At 44.7% G+C, this 16,444-nt stretch overlaps 1 protein-coding gene across 2 annotated transcripts in view; it reads left to right on the top strand.

The window, feature by feature from the left end:
* Nucleotides 1-16,444, top strand: part of PNPO (pyridoxamine 5'-phosphate oxidase) — a 68,486-nt gene that overhangs the window by 1,290 nt on the left and 50,752 nt on the right. Inside the window, exon 1 of one of the 2 annotated variants that reach the window (XM_077252257.1) lies at nt 4,144-4,360. The exons of the other annotated variant lie outside the window; for it this stretch is intronic. Within the exon in view, the coding sequence (XP_077108372.1) occupies nt 4,301-4,360 (60 nt within the window). The 5' untranslated portion in view covers nt 4,144-4,300. Of the gene's footprint in view, nt 1-4,143; nt 4,361-16,444 lie in introns of those variants that run through there. 2 annotated transcript variants of the gene reach the window in all.

The following is a 16,444-nucleotide window of genomic DNA, read 5'->3' as shown; positions in this document are numbered from 1 at the left end:
CTGCTCTTACAGCAGCGGTCAGAGCTGTTAACCATTTATTCACCGTTGTTAATGGAACACATGCCACTTCTCCCATCAGCCCTCTGTAACACGATCATGGGGTATCAATGAGTTAGCTTGGCAGTCGGGGACCCGGTGAAGGTTCCTGACGCTGCCATCTTGGTACTTGGGTAAATCTCTGCCATGGACTGAGCTCCATATGAAACCAAGATTTACACTGTATGCCGCCATACTGTGCAATGGCAGGTTGAAGTCCTATAAGACAACTAAAAAAAGTTTTAAAAAATGTAAATATTCAAATCACCCTCTTTATCTCCTATTAAAAATAAATAAAAAATATATATTTGCCATTGCTGCATCTCTAAGGCTGTGTGCACACTGTGCCTTTTGGATGCTTTTTCACACTGAAATGGGCCAAAAACGCTATAGAATCATTATGCCAGCTAATTCAAGGAGAATCCTGAAGACCTGTGCACATGATCAGTAATTTTCCTTGAGTATTTGCAGTGTGTTTTTTTTCTGCAGCATGTCAGTTCTTTGTCCATTTCTGCAGCGTTTTTCACCCATTGACGTCAATTGAGTCAGTCAAATTGGCAGCAAAAACGCAGGTATAAAAAGGTTTGCGGATTTGCTGCAGATTTGCTGGGTTTTTGTTTGTGTTTTTACCGGCTTCCTATAGTGTTTCTCACTCTCTCACTGTGTGACAGCGTGTGAAACACCGGCGCGGAGGTTCTTATCGGCGGTAACGCTACTGCCACTAAGACCGTCGGTTAGAGCGCTGCGGGGTCATACTGTCAGATGTCAGCGTGACACCACAGCTGTGACTGAGACCCACTGCAGTGATCTGTGGTAAAAAGCTTACTGCAGGTCAGCAGGCATGGGCTGATGAGACTACTGCTCCCATCGGGCTACATCTGCTGTCACTGATAAAAGTGACAGCTGCTACCGCTGATGGGAGGTGTAGTATCATCTGCCGGCGCCTGTGCTAACAGTTAAAAAAAAAAAAAAAAGTTAAATGATTACATACATATTGAAATAAAAATAAAAAAAATTATACTTACCTAACACCAAATCCCTGATGCCCTCGTCTCCTAGAAAAACTGTAAAACAATAAACCACCATATACTCATACTTACGGCACCGCTGTGTGAGAACTCTCTCACGGCAGCTCAGTGATACACTGACAGGAGGTAATCGCTCCCGCAGTGTATCACTGAGCCACCGTGAGATAATTCACCAGAGTTCATCAGCTGATCAGCTCCGGTGCTCTCACGGCACCGCTGTGTGAGAACTCTCACGGCACCGCTGTGTGAGAACTCTCTCACGGCAGCTCAGTGATACACTACAGGAGTGATTACCTCCTGTCAGTTTATCACTGAGCCACCATGAGAGAATTCACCAGAGTTCATCAGCTGATCAGCTCCGGTGCTCTCACGGCACCGCTGTGTGAGAACTCTCACGGCACCGCTGTGTGAGAACTCTCTCACGGCAGCTCAGTGATACACTACAGGAGTGATTACCTCCTGTCAGTGTATCACTGAGCCACCATGAGAGAATTCACCAGAGTTCATCAGCTGATCAGCCCCGGTGCTCTCACTTACGGCACCGCTGAGTGAGAACTCTCTCACGGCAGCTCAGTGATAAACTGACAGGAGGTAATCGCTCCCGTAGTGTATCACTGAGCCACCGTGGGAGAATTCACCAGAGTTCAGCTGATCAGCTCCGGTGCTCTCACTTACGGCACCGCTGTGTGAGAACTCTCACGGCAGCTCTGTGATACACTGCGGGAGCGATCACCTCCTGTCAGAGTATCGCCGGCTGTCTTTGAGAGCAGTCACTGATGTGAAAAATAAAAATGTTTTGGGTTATCAGAAAATGGGGACACAAGCCAAATTTTTTTGTTTTTACATAATTTTCTATTTCTCCAATTAAATGAGAAAAGAAATCGATGCAAGTTTCGTATCACCATAATCATATTGACTTGGATAATTATGATTCAGAATAATTTTTCCACAGAATGAATGCCATAAAAACAAAACCCAAAATACCTTGGTGGAATTGCATTTTTTTTCCAAAATGTTACCACACTTGGAAATTTTTGTTCCATTTTCCAGTACACTGAATGTTAAGATGAATGGCGTCATTTGGTACTACAACCCTTCCTGCAAAAAACAAGCCCTGATACGACAGTGTTAACAGAAAAATAAGAAGGTTATGGCTCTTGGAGAAGGGGAGGAAAAACTAAAGAGCAAAAAACTAAAAATCTCCTTGTTTTTAAGTAGTTAAAACAGCATTCACACACAATTAGAGCAACAGAAATAAAAGACTGTGTGGAGGAACCTTAAGGCCATGTACAGATGATGTCTTTTTGAAAAAGCACCCCATAAAATGAACATAATGCACAGCGACATCAAAATGACATTACTGTGCACATGTTCTGTCCTGAACACGTCAAAAGATTCTGCATATAGATTCCTGGCTGCCAGCAGGGGGCGCAATATGGGAATGTAAGGCATGTGTTAGCCTACTATACTCAGGCTTCTCACCACCAGCAGGGGGCGCAGCATTTTGAAATCAAACTTTAAATCTAGGGATATGTTCACACTACAGTTCAGACATTATTTTTTGTGTTCCGTTTGAGCAGCAGATATGTCCAAAAACTGGTGCAAACAGAATAAAAGTAGTCCCAATAATTATTATGGGGTCGGTCTGAGTTCTGATATGTGTCTGTTTTTTGGCAAGAAGAAAAAGTGCATCATGCCTAACTTTTTCTTCTGTCCTAAGAACTGACAGATAACAGAACTCAGACCGACCCCATAATAACCAGTGCAGCCCCTCTGCTTCCATTTGCACCAGTTCTAGAATGGATCAGTTTTGGACATTAATTCCGTTCATCAGATGAGGCAGATTCTCTGAGCAGACGTGTGGGTGTACCCCTAGCTGCTGGGGTGGCAGTATGGGCACATTGTTATAGTATCTGCACCATAGAAGTGACCCCGCGCTCTTCCCTTGTCACTAGCTTCTAGGTTTTCTGATCTGAATTCTAGACCTGGAACAGATTATGTAGCCGTCTACATATCAGGAGAAGACATGGGGAGAGGTTTATGACCAGGGCTCCTATGGCTGCTTTTTTACAGGTTATCAATGGTATTCATTCACTTCAATAGCGCCGAGCTGCAATACCAGACACAACCTATGAACAAGTGTGGCGATGTTTTTATATTCCGGTGTATGTCAGTGAAAAGGATAAAAGCACTTTAAACATAGGCTGTGCGGATGGAAGAAAGTCTCATGTGGCAAAATGGTTAGATAAGGTTTCTCTTACTTGGACAACGCGGTTCATTGCCGTACCGGCATTTTCAAGTCGCAGAAAACCGCTGTCTGAATAGGAGAACTCTCATCAAACTCTCACATCTAGAGACTTTCTTCCATCCCGGCAGCCTATTTTGAAAGTGTTCTAAGGGTGTTTTCACCAGGGCTCTGGAGTCGGAGTCGGAGGTTTGGCTTACTGACTCCACAGCCCTGGGCTTCACACCTCACTTACCTGTCGGGGCTTACAACTGCCCCACCTCAAAACGGGATTCAGGCGTATTCTGCGATGGGGCCAGTGACTATAATGGTGCCAACCGAGTCGTGCTGTGTATCATTTTCGGGTGTATACACTTACTGGGAGTGGACACTCAAATGTAGACTACTGTGGCTGAGTGTCCGCTTCCAGTAGGCATATACCCCCGAAAACGATGCACGTCAGAGCACATGTTGACTGTCGGCTCCTTTATAGTCAATGGCCCGATCGGAGCATACGCACAAATCCCATTTTGCCGGTTGTTCGTACTTAAGCGCCAACAGGACCACAAAACTTGGTCAAAAATGCAATGTGAAAGAGGCCTTATCCTTTTCACTGAGGTTCTACCCCCAACCACGAGGCATCAGCAGTATAGTGAGGGCTCACTACTATATAAGCTATAAAACCCATGATAAACTATTATTACGTGCAGTCCTGGCTTTACATTGCTTATTCATAGCCGCTTGATACTGCAAAAACCCAAGTAAATGCATAACTTTTGTGAAAGGTTTATGACCCTTGTACTTTGATACAAGTAAACATCTGCCATTCGGTGTCCGCCCTGCGCCTTGTAGCCCAATGCCTTTTATATGTAGTCAGTTCCAGATCATTATAAAGTAAGGAAGAGATAATTGTAGTTTATGATTGTGGTTCCTTAAAGGGGTATACCATTCTCAGCCATTTCTGGCGTAGCCACATGCACACCCGGCTGCTTTCCACACTCCCACAGAAGATATGCACCGCCACCGATTTATTGACACTGCCTCGTTCTTCAGACAGATGAAGGTCCCAAAGGTGAGATCCATATCTATCATTTATGGCCTGATCTGTGAAATACCATAAAATGCCATAAATGTCTGGGATGGGAATAACTGTTTACATACTGCATGCGGCTTAGTTTTGTACTTAACAAATCATTGGGTTTTTTTTATTATTATTATTATTATTATTATTTAAACTCCGCACTTTAAAGGGCCACTGTCACCCCCTCCAGCCGTTATAAACTAAAAGAGCCACCTTGTGCAGCAGTAATGCTGCAGTCTAACAAGGTGGCTCTTTTAGTTTTTGATTCCGTTATTCCCTCAATAAAGTGTTTTAAAATTTGCCCTAACTACCTGTCTGTAGACCTGGAGGCGGTCCGAAGCCTCCTCTGTGAATCTCCCAACGGCCGTCACTCTTCTCTTCTGGGGATGTGGTCGCCGCCCCTTCGCGCTGTTTCTTCTTAAATCCGGCGCCTGCGCTGTGCGTGCCTGCCTGGTGCAGGCGCAGTCTTCATTGTCCTTCATAGGTCAGATGCAGGGTGCCTGACTGCGCCTGTGCGGGCAGTGCGGCCACCCTGTTGCTGAATCCCCGCCCCGCACTGTGTTATTCATTATGCACAGTGCGGGGCTGGTATAACTGGGCATGCGCACTGCGCTGTTCAGACGCTCCCCCTGTCCCCCGCCTTCCAGCGTTGCCGGAATATACAGGTTTCCTTGCCAGCGTTTGGAATGAAGCAGCCGCAAATAACAACGCTGGAAGGCGGGGGAGCGTCTGAGCTGGGGGAGCGTCTGAGCTGGGGGAGCGTCTGAACAGCGCAGTGCGCATGCCCAGGAACACCAGCCCCGCACTGTGCATAATGAATAACACAGTGCGGGGCGGGGATTCAGCAACAGGGTGGCCGCACTGCCCGCACAGGCGCAGTCAGGCACCCTGCATCTGAGCTATGACGGACAATGAAGACTGCGCCTGTCCCAGGCAGGCACGCACAGCGCAGGCGCTGGATTTAAGAAGAACAGCGCGAAGGGGCGGCGACCACATCCCCAGAAGAGAAAAGTGACGGCCGTTGGGAGATTCACAGAGGAGGCTTCGGACCGCCTCCAGGTCTAAGGACAGGTATTTAGGGCAAATTTTAAAACGCTTTATTGAGGGAATAACTGAATCAAAGACTAAAAGAGCCACCTTGTTAGACTGCAGCATTACTGCTGCACAAGGTGGCTCTTTTAGTTTATAACGGCTGGAGGGGGTGACAGTGGCCCTTTAAGTTATCAGAACACTTACCCTATACGTTTTCTATTGTTGAGGTTGGGTGTGTATGTATGTATATATACAGTTGTGCTCAAAAGTTTACATACCCAGGCAGAATTTTTGCTTTCTTGGCCTTTTTTCAGAGAATATAAATGATAACACCAAAACTTTTTCTTCACTCATGTTTAGTGGTTGGGTGAAGCCATTTATTGTCAAACTATGTGGTTTCTCTTTTTAAATCATAATGACAACCCAAAACATCCAAATGACCCTGATCAAAAGTTCACATACCCTGGTGATTTTGGCCTGATAACATGCACAGAAGTTGACAAAAACCCATAAATAACATCAGCTGCAGGACTCTCAGAAAACGAGCAGTGTGGCTGTTTCAAAATGCAAAATAAGGAGGCACTTGGGCTGCATGGTAGAGTCGTCAAAAGAAAGCCATTACTGCGCAAATGCCTACCACACATCTAAATATATTCCTTGAGTTTCCAAAATAGGGTCACTAGTAGTGGGGTTTCCACTGTTTAGGCATATCAGGGGCTCTCCAAACATGACATGACACCTGCTTATCATTCCATAAAAATCTGCTTTCCAAAACGTCACTTCTTTCTTTCTGAGCCCTGCCATGTGCCCAACCAGTAGTTTTCCCCCACATATGGGGTATCTGCCTACTCAGGAGAACTTGCACAACAAATTTTGGGGTCAATTTCCTCCTGTTATCCTTGTGAAAATAAAAAAATTGGGGTTAAAAGAACATTTTTGTGGGAAAAATGTTATTTTTTTTTTTCATTTTCATGATTCAACGTTATAAACCTCTGTGAATCACTTGGGGGTTGAATGTGCTCACCACACATCTAGATAAGTTCTTTGAGGGGTATAGTTTCCAAAATGGGGTCACTTGTGTGGGGATTCCATTGTTTAGGCACATCAGGGGCTCTCCAAATGCAACATGGCATCCGCAAATGTTTGCAGTAAATTTTGCATTCAAACATTCAAATGGCACTCCTTCTTTTTCAAGCCCTCCCATGCATCCAAACAGTAGTTTTCCTCAACATATGGGGTATCTGCGTGCTCAGGAGAAATTGCACAACAAATTTTGGGGTTCATTTTTTCCTGTTACCCTTGTGAAAATAAAAAAAATTGGGTCTAAAGTAACATTTTTGGGAAAAAAAGTTAAACTTCTTGAATGTAGTTTTGAGCACCTTGAGGGGTGCAGTTTTAGAATGGTATAACTTTTGGGTATTTTCTGTCATATAAACCTCTCAAAGTCACTTCAAATGTGATGTGGTCTCTAAAAAAAATGGTTTAGTTGTAAAAATGAGAAATCGCTGGTCAACTTCTAACCCTTCTAACTTCCTAACAAAAAATGTTTAAACATTTTTTGCTGATGTAAAGTAGACGTGTGTCTATGTGTCAGATGGATAATGCTATCCATTCCATGTTTCATTTCTATATAAATATAAAATCGTGATAGGAAACTTGACCAAAGTATCTCCTGCCTGGGACCTCCAGGGGCAAAGATTTCCTGAAAGTTGGGGATCTCATACTCTTCTAAAGACCAAGCATAGCCCACTACCAGCCACTCATATGAGCTTACCAGAGTTTGGGTATTTGTCTTTTGTCAGTTCTGGAAGACAAAGTGCTCTGTGGTTTTGTACATTGCTCAATGGAGTTGCTCTAATGAGGGCTTCCCTTCCCTAACCTCTGAGCCATTTCTGTGACTCAGATTTAATACTTTTCTTTTGTAATCCCTTTTATTTTATGTGATTGTATATATCATATTGTTTTGTTCTCAACTTGTTTATTTTTTTTTTATAAACACTGACTACCCTTCCAGATTGATTATCTAAAATTTTATAGCTCCGTTTCTCTTGCTCTGTAAACTGCACCCCTGAAGCAGTACACAACCTGTCGGGTGTCCAATCGGCCTGTATAAACAATTGTTGATGGCAGCTATTTTTTCGTGAGTTATTGGGAAGCTTCACAATGATTGTACTGGAATATATACAGTCATGGTTGAAAGTGTTGGCACTCTTGAAATTGTTCCAGAAAATGAAATTATTGCAATTACACATGTATAACCCCAAAAATGGGCCTGACAAAATTGTTGGCACTTTTCCAAAAATGTGGGAAAATAACTTTGTTTCAAGCATGTCATGCTCGTTCAAATTCACATGTGGCAAGTAACGTGTGGATAATATGAAAATCACACCTGAAACCGGATAAAAAGGGGAGAAGTTGACTCAATCTTTGCATTGTGTGTCTGTGTGTGCCACGCTAAGCATTGAGAATAGAAAGAGGAGAAGAGAACTGTCTAGGGGCTTGAGAACCAAAATTGTTGCAAAATATCAACAATCTCAAGGTTACAAGTCTACCTCCAGAGATCATGATGTTCCTTTGTCCATGGTGCGCAACATAATCAACAAGTTTACAACCATGTCACCATTGCTGATCTCCATGGACGTTGACAGCATGGACGTTGACAGCATGGACGTTGATGAAAGGTTGCAATGCAGGATAGTGCGAATGGTGGATAAACAACCCCAATCAAGTTCCAAAAAAATTACAGCTGTCCTGCAGGCTCAGAGTACATCAGTGTCAGTGTGAATTATCCGTTGACATTTGAATTAAATGACACTATGGAAGGAGACCCAGGGGGACCCCACTGCTATCACAGAGACATAAAAAAGCTAGGATAAGCCAAAATCTTTCTGGGAAAGCATCATGTGGACAGATGAGTCCAAGATAGAGCTTTTTGGTACCGCACATCATTCTACTGTTTAGCGAAAATGGAATGAGGCTTGCAAATAAAAGAACATAGTACCTACAGTCAAATATGGTGGAGGTTCAAATATTTTTTAGGGTTGTTTTGCTGCCTCTGGCACTGGGTTCCATGACTGTGTGCAAGGCATCATGAAATCTGAAGGTTACCAAAGGATTTTGAGGTGCAGTGTAGTGCCCAGTGTCAGAAAGTTGGGTTTTGCGTCCTAGGTCATGGGTTTTCCAGCATTTCATTGACCCCAAACATGCTTCAAGAAGCACCCAGAAATGGATGCAAACAAAGCACTGGAGAGTTCTGAAATGGCCAGCAATGAGTCCAGATATAAATGCCATTGAACATCTGTGAAGAGATCTTAAAATTGCTGTTGGGAGAAGGTCCCCTTCAAATATGAGAGACCTGGAGCAGTTTGACAAGAAAAATGGTCTAAAATTCCAGTTGACAGGTGTAAGAAGCTTGTTGATGGTTATAGCAAGCATTTGATTTCAATTAGGGTATGTGCACACGATCAGTAAACACTGAGGGTTGTACACTGCGTTCTTCTGCAGCGTTCAACTCGCAGCGTCCAGATGTTACAGTATAGTGGATGGGATTTTAAGAAATCCCATGTCCACTATGCATCCACAGACGCCCACGGCTCACCTGCGGAGATGGACATGCAACGCATCTTTCCAGACGGCAGGCAGCATGTCAATTTCTCTTGCAGAGACCAGATAAATTTCACCAATAGAATGTATTGAATGTGGTGAATCTGCACGGTTCAGTGATCACATGCGGATTCACCTGCGTTCAATAGACAGCAGCACTTTGGACACAGCGAACATATGCTGTGCCTAAAGCCCTGCCAGTTCCAGATCGTATGCACATACCCTTATTTATTCCAAAGGGTGTGCAACCAAATATTAAGTTGAAAGTGCCAACAATTTTGTCCTGCTTATTTTATGGGGTTTTGTGTGAAATTATGTCCAATTTGCCTTTTATTCTCTTTTTTTGTGTTGTTCCAATACACACAAGCAAAATAAACGTGAATAACAAAACATGTAGATTGCAAGGAAAATCCCAGTATGTAGCCTGCGCTCCCATGTAGAGATTCTCATAGATGTTATATATAAATATCTGCTTTATTGAGGTAATAAAAAATTACAGGATAACGCGTTTTGACTCCTACACCCTGGAGTCTTCATCAGGTCATTAAAAAATAAATAATACTGGGATTTTCCTTGCTATCTACTATTTTACCACAGATGTCTGAGGGCCTTTTCCGTGTGCCCAGTCGTCCAAGCTGCAGACCGTTCTCCTTGGATTCATGTCGGATCCCCTTTCAATGCTTCATTTTCACCTTTGACTAGGTGCAATTATATAAGCGTGCAATTTACACCTAGTTTCTACTGCACTTAGATCATGCGCGGCGTTGTTCCCTTTTTTCCCTATCCTCAGGGTTGTTTGGATTCATAACAAAACATGTGTAATTGCAATAATTTTCTGGGAGAAATACTTCATTTTCTGGGAACAATTTCATGGGTGCCAATACTTTCAGCCATGACTATATATATTCCATGCGTTTGAATTGGATATGTATATACAGTACTATACGTTCAATGTGAGCCTAGTAGTGAAAGCAGCCGCAGCCTCGTCCATCAATCGTCAGTCAATTGTGTAATTGTCTTGATGATTGGAGGCGGCAGAGTGCTGATTCTTGAACATCTGGCAAGAACGGGAGATATCTACGATATCCCTGATAATGGCATTCTGTGGTTCAAACTGCTGGGATAATTTTCCTATGAAGCTCTACTCAAAGTCACCTGGACACTTAAGCAAATCACTGGCAGCATGAGTCCATCCTGTGTTGAATTTGATGGGTTTGCTATTTTTTAGAGTTCTGAGCCCCTGGGGAAATCTTCCTTTTGCCTAGACAACCTCTTTAACGGGAATCTGTTACCCCAAAATCGAATATGAGCTGCGGCCACCGGCATTCGGGGCTTATCTACAGCATTCTGTAATGCTGCAGATAAGCCCCCGATATACCCTGAAAGATAACAAAAACAGGTTATATTATACTCACCCAGGGGCAGTCCCGGTTCGGTTTGGGTCCGATGGGTGTCGCGGTCCGGGTCCGGCGCCTCCCATCTTCATACGATGACGTCATCTTCTTGTCTTCCTGCTGTGGCTCCGGCGCAGGCGTACTTTATCTACAGCAAAGTACTGCAGTGCGCAGGCGCCAGGCCTCTCTGACCTCTGGCCTCTCTGAGCTGCAACAGGAAGAGAAGATGAGGTCATCGTATGAAGATGGGAGGCCCCGGATCAGACCGCGACACCCATCGGACCTGAACCGGACCGGGACCGTTCCTGGGTGAGTATATTATAACCTCTTTTTCTCATCTTTCAGGATACATCGGGGGCTTATCTACAGCATTACAGAATGCTGTAGATAAGCCCCTGATGCCGGTGGCCTTAGCTCATCTTCGATTTTGGGGGTGACAGATTCCCTTTAATGTCTCGCATATTCTGTATAAATCATTTGAAAAATAAACTGAAATATTTTCATCTGGTAAAAGCAAAGAACTAAGTAATATAGTTGCATAAGTATGCACATCCTTAAACAAATTCTTCCTTTATGTACCCTTTGAATTTATGGCAGCATTCAGTAAACTAATAGCAAAGCCACAAAAGAGGACTAAAATCATCAACAAAACAAAAAAACAGCAGAAAAACGCAGCGCCGCTTACCTGCCCAGGTCTCCGAACAAATGCACTACAGGATGCAGCCACTCACCACCTACCCATTCATGGAGGGGGTGACTGCTCAGTATACATTTGCACAATAGAGGCCTGTATAGGGAGCTGTTCAAATGTAGGTAATGCACAGTGTCTGGTTCTCAGCCTTTTAGTCACCCCCCTACTATTCGATTAAGCGGGCTGGCCAGCATACTTCCTATGCATCCCAGTGTAAATTCAGCATTCAGTCATTTTGAGTCTATCAGCATGGCACATCTAGAATTAGCAACCATTGCCCACTCTTCCTTGCAGTAGTACTCCAAATCTGTCAGATTGTGAGGATATCTCCCATGTGCAATGCTCTCTTCAGGTCACACCACAGATTTTTTATTGGATTTAGGTCTGGGCTCTGGCTGAGCCATTCCAAAACGTTGATCCTTTTTCTAGTGAAGCCATTCTTTTGTTGATTTTGATGTATGCTTAGGGTTATTGTCATGCTGAAAGGTGAAATTCCTCTTCAGTTTTTTAACAGAGGCATGAATCTTTTGTTGCAGAATGGACTGATATTTGAAACTGTTCATAATTCCCTCCACTTTGACTTTCAACTCGAGCTACCAAAAAAAACCGCTTCAGAGCATCCACCATGTTTCATTGTGGATATGCTGTTCTTTTGGTGATGCGCAGTGTTGGCTTTGTGCCAAACATACCTTTGGGAATTATGGCCAAAAAGTTCAACCCTGCTCTCATCAGATCATAACATGTTTTCCCACATGCTTTTCGCACACTTGATAGCATAGCCAGGCTTCCTTTGTAAGAAAAGGCTTCTATCTTGCCAAAGCACTGTACAGGCCAGAAATACACTACTCAAAAAAATAAAGGGAACACTTAAACAACAGAATATAACTCCAAGTAAATCAAACTTCTGTGAAATCAAACTGTCCACTTAGGAAGCAACACTGTTTGACAATCAATTTCACATGCTGTTGTGCAAATGGAATAGACAACAGATGGAAATTATTGGCAATTATCAAGACACACTCAATAATGGAGTGGTTCTGCAGGTGGGGACCACAGACCACATCTCAGTTCCAATGCTTTCTGGCTAATGTTTTGGTCACTTTTGAATGTTTTTTGTGCTTTCACACTCATGGTAGCATGAGATGGACTCTACAACCCACTCAAGTGGCTCATCCATGATGGCACATCAATGCGAGCTGTGGCAAGAAGGTTTGTTGTGTCTGTCAGCGTAGTGTCCAGAGGCTGGAGGCGCTACCAGGAGACAGGCCAGTACACCAGGAGACGTGGAGGGGGCCGTAGGAGGGCAACAACCCAGCAGCAGGCCCGCTACCTCAGCCTTTGGGCAAAGAGGAACAGGAGGAGCACTGCCAGTGCCCTGCAAAATGACCTCCAGCAGGCCACAAATGTGCATGTGTCTGCACAAACGGTTAGAAACTGACTCCATGAAGATGGTCTGTGTGCCCAACGTCCACAGATGGGGGTTGTGCTCACAGCCCAACACTGTGCAGGTCGCTTGGCATTTGCCAGAGAACACAGGATTGACAAATTCGCCACTGGCACCCTGTGCTCTTCACAGATGAAAGCAGGTTCACACTAAGCACATGTGTCAGACGTGACAGAGTCAGGAGATGCCGTGGAGAGTGATCTGCTACCTGCAACATCCTTCAGCATGACCGGTTTGGCAGTGGGTCAGTAATGGTGTGGGGTGGCATTTCTTTGGAGAGCCGCACAGCCCTTTATGTGCTTGCAAGAGGTAGCCTGACTGCCATTAGGTACCGAGATGAGATCCAAAGACCCCTTGTGATACCATGCTGGTGCGGTTGGCCCTGGGTTCCTCCTAATGCAGGATAATGCCAGACCTTATGTGGCTGGAGTGTGTCAGCAGTTCCTGCAAGATGAAGGCACTGAAGCTATGGACTGGCCGCCCGTTTCCCAAGACCTGAATCCGATTGAACACATCTGGGACATCATGTCTCGCACCATCCACCAATGTCACGTTGCACAACAGACTGACCAGGAGTTGGCGGATGCTTTAGTCCAGGTCTGGGAGGAGATCCCTTAGGAGACCATCCTCCGCCTCATCAGGAGCATGCCCAGGCATTGTAGGGAGGTCATACAGACACGTAGAGGCCACACACACTACTGAGCATCATTTCCTTGCCTTGAGGCATTTCCACTGAAGTTGGATCAGGCTGTAACTTAATTTTCCACTTTAATTTTTAGCATCATTCCAACTTCCGACCTCTGTGGGATATTAGTTGTATTTTACGTTCATAATTTTTAGGTTTTATTGTTCTCAACACATTCCACAATGTGATGAATAAAGATTTACAACTGGAATATTTAATTTAGTGATATATCTAGTATGTAGGATTTTAGTGTTCCCTTTATTTTTTTGAGCAGTGTATAAAGAATACAGAAGATTGTTTTCACATGCAGTACACAACCAGTATTGCCAGGAATTCCTGCAGAGGGTGTTCACTCTTATGCGACCACATTACTTTAGTTTTTCGTTATTTTTGTTTTCCCCCTCAAAATAATTTTAATTTGTTCCTCAATTGATTCGTACAGATTATAGGTGACATTAAAGGTGGAAACATTTCTGAGTTTATTCTTCTTGGTATGATTTTTGTAACATGACAGAAACCTGGCATTTTAAAAGGGGGGTGTAGACGTTTTATGTATTTCCTCCTCGATCCGTTTTTCTTTACCTATGTAAATACAAGCTATCAGTAACCACTTGAATGTAGCTTCTGTTTCAGTGCCAGTCTCTGCAGTGATTCACAAGGGCGAACACGCACTTTAAACCGTGCATTTACATTCATGTGAAAGATACCTTGAACTAATCTATACAAACCAGTTTTAGGTACCGTATTTTCCGGCGTATAAGATGACTGGGCGTATAAGACGACCCCCCCAACTTTTCCAGTTAAAATATAAAATCTTCTTAAAAGTCGGGGGTCTTCTTATACGCCGATACGCCGTATGTCGTCTTATAGGGCCGGTGACTAATGTGCCTTTTGGGTGAGAGTGGTCCCGATGACGACGAGGGGGCGTCTCACAGGAAAGTGTGAGCGGACTATCCCCCATTACCTCATCGTAGCGCTGAAGCGTGGGGTCTCTGCTGGGAGCGGCGGCTCCTCTTTGTGCCGCGTGGGTGCTGTGGGGCGGCGGCTCCTCTTCTGCAGTGTGGGGCCTCTGTGCTGTGGGGCGGCGGCGGCGGCGTATTTTCATGCGGTCAGTCGGGGCTCCTCCGGCATCTTCTTAAAGCCTGGAGGCCCCGCCGGCAGCTCCATTGCTATGATGCGGTGGCCTCCGGGAAAATGGCCGCTAGGGGCGGCGCATGCTCAGATTCAGATCTCGTCCCGAGATCTCGGGAGACGAGATCTGAATCTGAGCAGCGGCCATTTTCCCGGAGGCCACCGCATCATTGCAATAGAGCTGCCAGCGGGGCCTTCGGGCTTTAAGGAGATGCCGGAGGAGCCCCGACTGACTGCATGAAAATACGCCGACGCCGCCCCACAGCACAGAGGCCCCACACTGCAGAAGAGGAGCCGCCGCCCCACAGCACAGCACCCACGCGGCACAAAGAGGAGCAGCAGCCGCCGCTCCCAGCACAGAGACCACGCTGCAGCGCTACGATGAGGTAATGGGGGATACTCCACGCACTTTCCTGTGAGACGCCCCCTCGTCGTCATCAGGACCACTCTTCCCCCCCCCACCACCATATACACCCGGCGTACAAGGCGATACCCGGCGTATAAGACGACCCCCGACTTTTAAGAAGATTTTCAGGGGTTAAAAAGTCGTCTTATACGCCGGAAAATACGGTAATTCTGTATGCCAGATATAAATGTCATCATGTTGGTGCCTTTTTATGACTGGTGCTAAAGGCCATCGATATAAAATTAAGGAAGTGTAGGCCCATGTGACAAGATCAACAAGGTTGTAAAAAGTCAGAGGTTTTATCCTGGCTACGTTCATAGATGTTCGTTGCTAAGCCGAAAGTCATGGCATTCTTGGGTCGGCTGAAAAGAAAAGCTAATAAAGCAAGGCCCACTCTGTTCTGAGGGACAGATAGGTGTATTAATACTATACATTTCTCTCAAAATATATTTTCATCATTACCCTTGACGGTAACCGGCCCAAATTGCTGATTTGGTTCCAATTCATGTCTGTAAGAAATTAGAATGGTGTGTTCTCTATAGGGCCTGGCCATGAAACATATATGTAGCCTAAAAAAAGGTAATAAAAATTGATAAAGAAGAAAATGCACGGTAATTTAAGTCCCGCGCCTTACTCAACAAGTACACAATGTAAGGAATTCTGGCAATGTTTAACAGTCTTTATATGGAACGAAGGCTTAATATCATAAAGCACATGGTTCAGGTCAATGTCCCCAGGGAAGTTGGATGCATTAAAGAAAACAGATAAAATAAAGATAATGTACAGTACTTGTACATCATTTTGCATTAAAGGGCTAATAACTTTATTGTCACCAGCCTAATATATTGTGTAGTCTCCAAAACAACTCTGATCCTTAAAAGCATGGACTTCACAAGACCTCTGAAGATGTCCTCTGGTCCCTGGCACCAAGACAATAGGAGACTTATTTTCAGCACTTCCCACATATGCTTGAATGGATTGAGATATTATTATTATTATTTATTATTATAGCGCCATTTATTCCATGGCGCTTTACATGTGAGGAGGGGTATACATAATAAAAACAGGTACAATAATCTTGAGCAATACAAGTCACAACTGGTACAGGAGGAGAGAGGACCCTGCCCGCGAGGGCTCACAATCTACAAGGGATGGGTGAGGATACAGTAGGTAAGGATAGAGCTGGTCGTGCAGTGGTTTGGTCGATCGGTGGTTACTGCAGGCTGTAGGCTTGCCGGAAGAGGTGGGTCTGCAGGTTCTTTTTGAAGGTTTCGATGGTAGGTGAGAGTCTGATATGTTGTGGTAGAGAGTTCCAGAGTAGGGGTGATGCGCGAGAGAAATCTTGTATGCGATTGTTGGAAGAGGAGATAAGAGGGGAGTAGAGAAGGAGATCTTGTGAGGATCGGAGGTTGCGTGTAGGTAAGTATCGGGAGACGAGGTCACAGATGTATGGAGGAGACAGGTTGTGGATGGCTTTGTATGTCATGGTTAGGCTTTTGTACTGGAGTCTCTGGGTAATGGGGAGCTAGTGAAGGGATTGACAGAGGGGAGAGGCCTGGGAATAGCGGGGGGGCCGGTGGATTAGTCGGGCAGCTTAGTTTAGAATAGATTGGAGTGGTGTGAGAGTGTTCGAGGGGAGGCCACAGAGCAGGAGGTTACAGTAGTTGAAGGCGGGAGATGGTGAGGGCA

The sequence above is a fragment of the Ranitomeya variabilis genome, chromosome 4 (genome assembly GCF_051348905.1).
Source record: "Ranitomeya variabilis isolate aRanVar5 chromosome 4, aRanVar5.hap1, whole genome shotgun sequence".
NCBI lineage: Eukaryota > Metazoa > Chordata > Amphibia > Anura > Dendrobatidae > Ranitomeya > Ranitomeya variabilis.
The sequence above is the reverse complement of the archived record's forward strand: the minus strand, read 5'-3'. Positions and strand labels throughout refer to the sequence as shown.